The following is a 732-nucleotide window of genomic DNA, read 5'->3' on the forward strand; positions in this document are numbered from 1 at the left end:
CCCGCCCCCCCTTTCGCGCCCCCGGGGGCGTCTCCCCCCCCCGTCCACTTCCGTCTCGACGTGGTAGAGAACGTCGGCCAGCGTGTGCTCCACCACAGCCCCCCAGCCCATGTCGCTCATCTGCCCGGGGAAGGAAGCAGCCCGCTCAAACACAGCCTGGTGCCAGAGCTCGCCCTGCCGTGTTCCGGGGCTGTTTCCCTCCCAAAAACGTGTGTGGGGAGGGAAAAATTTCCAAATGTTTCCTTAAACGGGAATTCAGCCCTCTCTGTGATAGAAGAGGCTGATCCAGGCGCAAACAGGGACCTTACAACCCATCAAGGGGAGCAAGACATCATCTACCCCATAGTTAAACTTTCAGGTAGTTGTTAGGGTACCTGGCCTTAAATATTTTAAAGATATTTGAATATACAGCCTAAATATTTAAATAGTTAGCCCTTTGGCTACACTATCCAAGGCCACAGGCTGAGGAGGATGGGTGCAGGGTTGGTACGAATCAACTCCCACCCCCCCTTCGTTCCAGTGCTGCCAGGCTGCGGCAAAGCCGGGGGAAACGCTGGGGCTGTTACTCACCGGCCGGTACGTGACATCTCGGGGGGGGTACTTGAAGTATGGCCCAAAGTTTATAGAAACCTGTGGAAGACATTTGGCATCAGATCCACATAAACCAGGCCAATTTCTTCAGTCCTGACTCCTCCTCCCCTCCTCCTCCTGAGCCCGCCCGCACCCCGTGCG

General features: G+C 56.3%; 1 protein-coding gene across 1 annotated transcript in view; it reads right to left on the reverse strand.

The window, feature by feature from the left end:
• Positions 1–19: 19 nt before the first annotated feature.
• ASH2L (ash2 (absent, small, or homeotic)-like (Drosophila)) overlaps positions 20–732 on the reverse strand; it is a gene marked incomplete at its 3' end in the record, with an annotated part of 8,938 nt that continues 8,225 nt past the window's right edge. Inside the window, exons 14-15 of the mRNA XM_010154696.1 lie at positions 571–630; positions 20–120 (exon numbers count right to left, since the gene is read on the reverse strand). Coding sequence (XP_010152998.1) covers positions 20–120; positions 571–630 — 161 coding nt within the window. The remainder of the gene's footprint in view (positions 121–570; positions 631–732) is intronic.

Source organism: Eurypyga helias, unplaced genomic scaffold (genome assembly GCF_000690775.1).
Source record: "Eurypyga helias isolate BGI_N326 unplaced genomic scaffold, ASM69077v1 scaffold29100, whole genome shotgun sequence".
Taxonomy (NCBI): Eukaryota; Metazoa; Chordata; class Aves; order Eurypygiformes; family Eurypygidae; genus Eurypyga; species Eurypyga helias.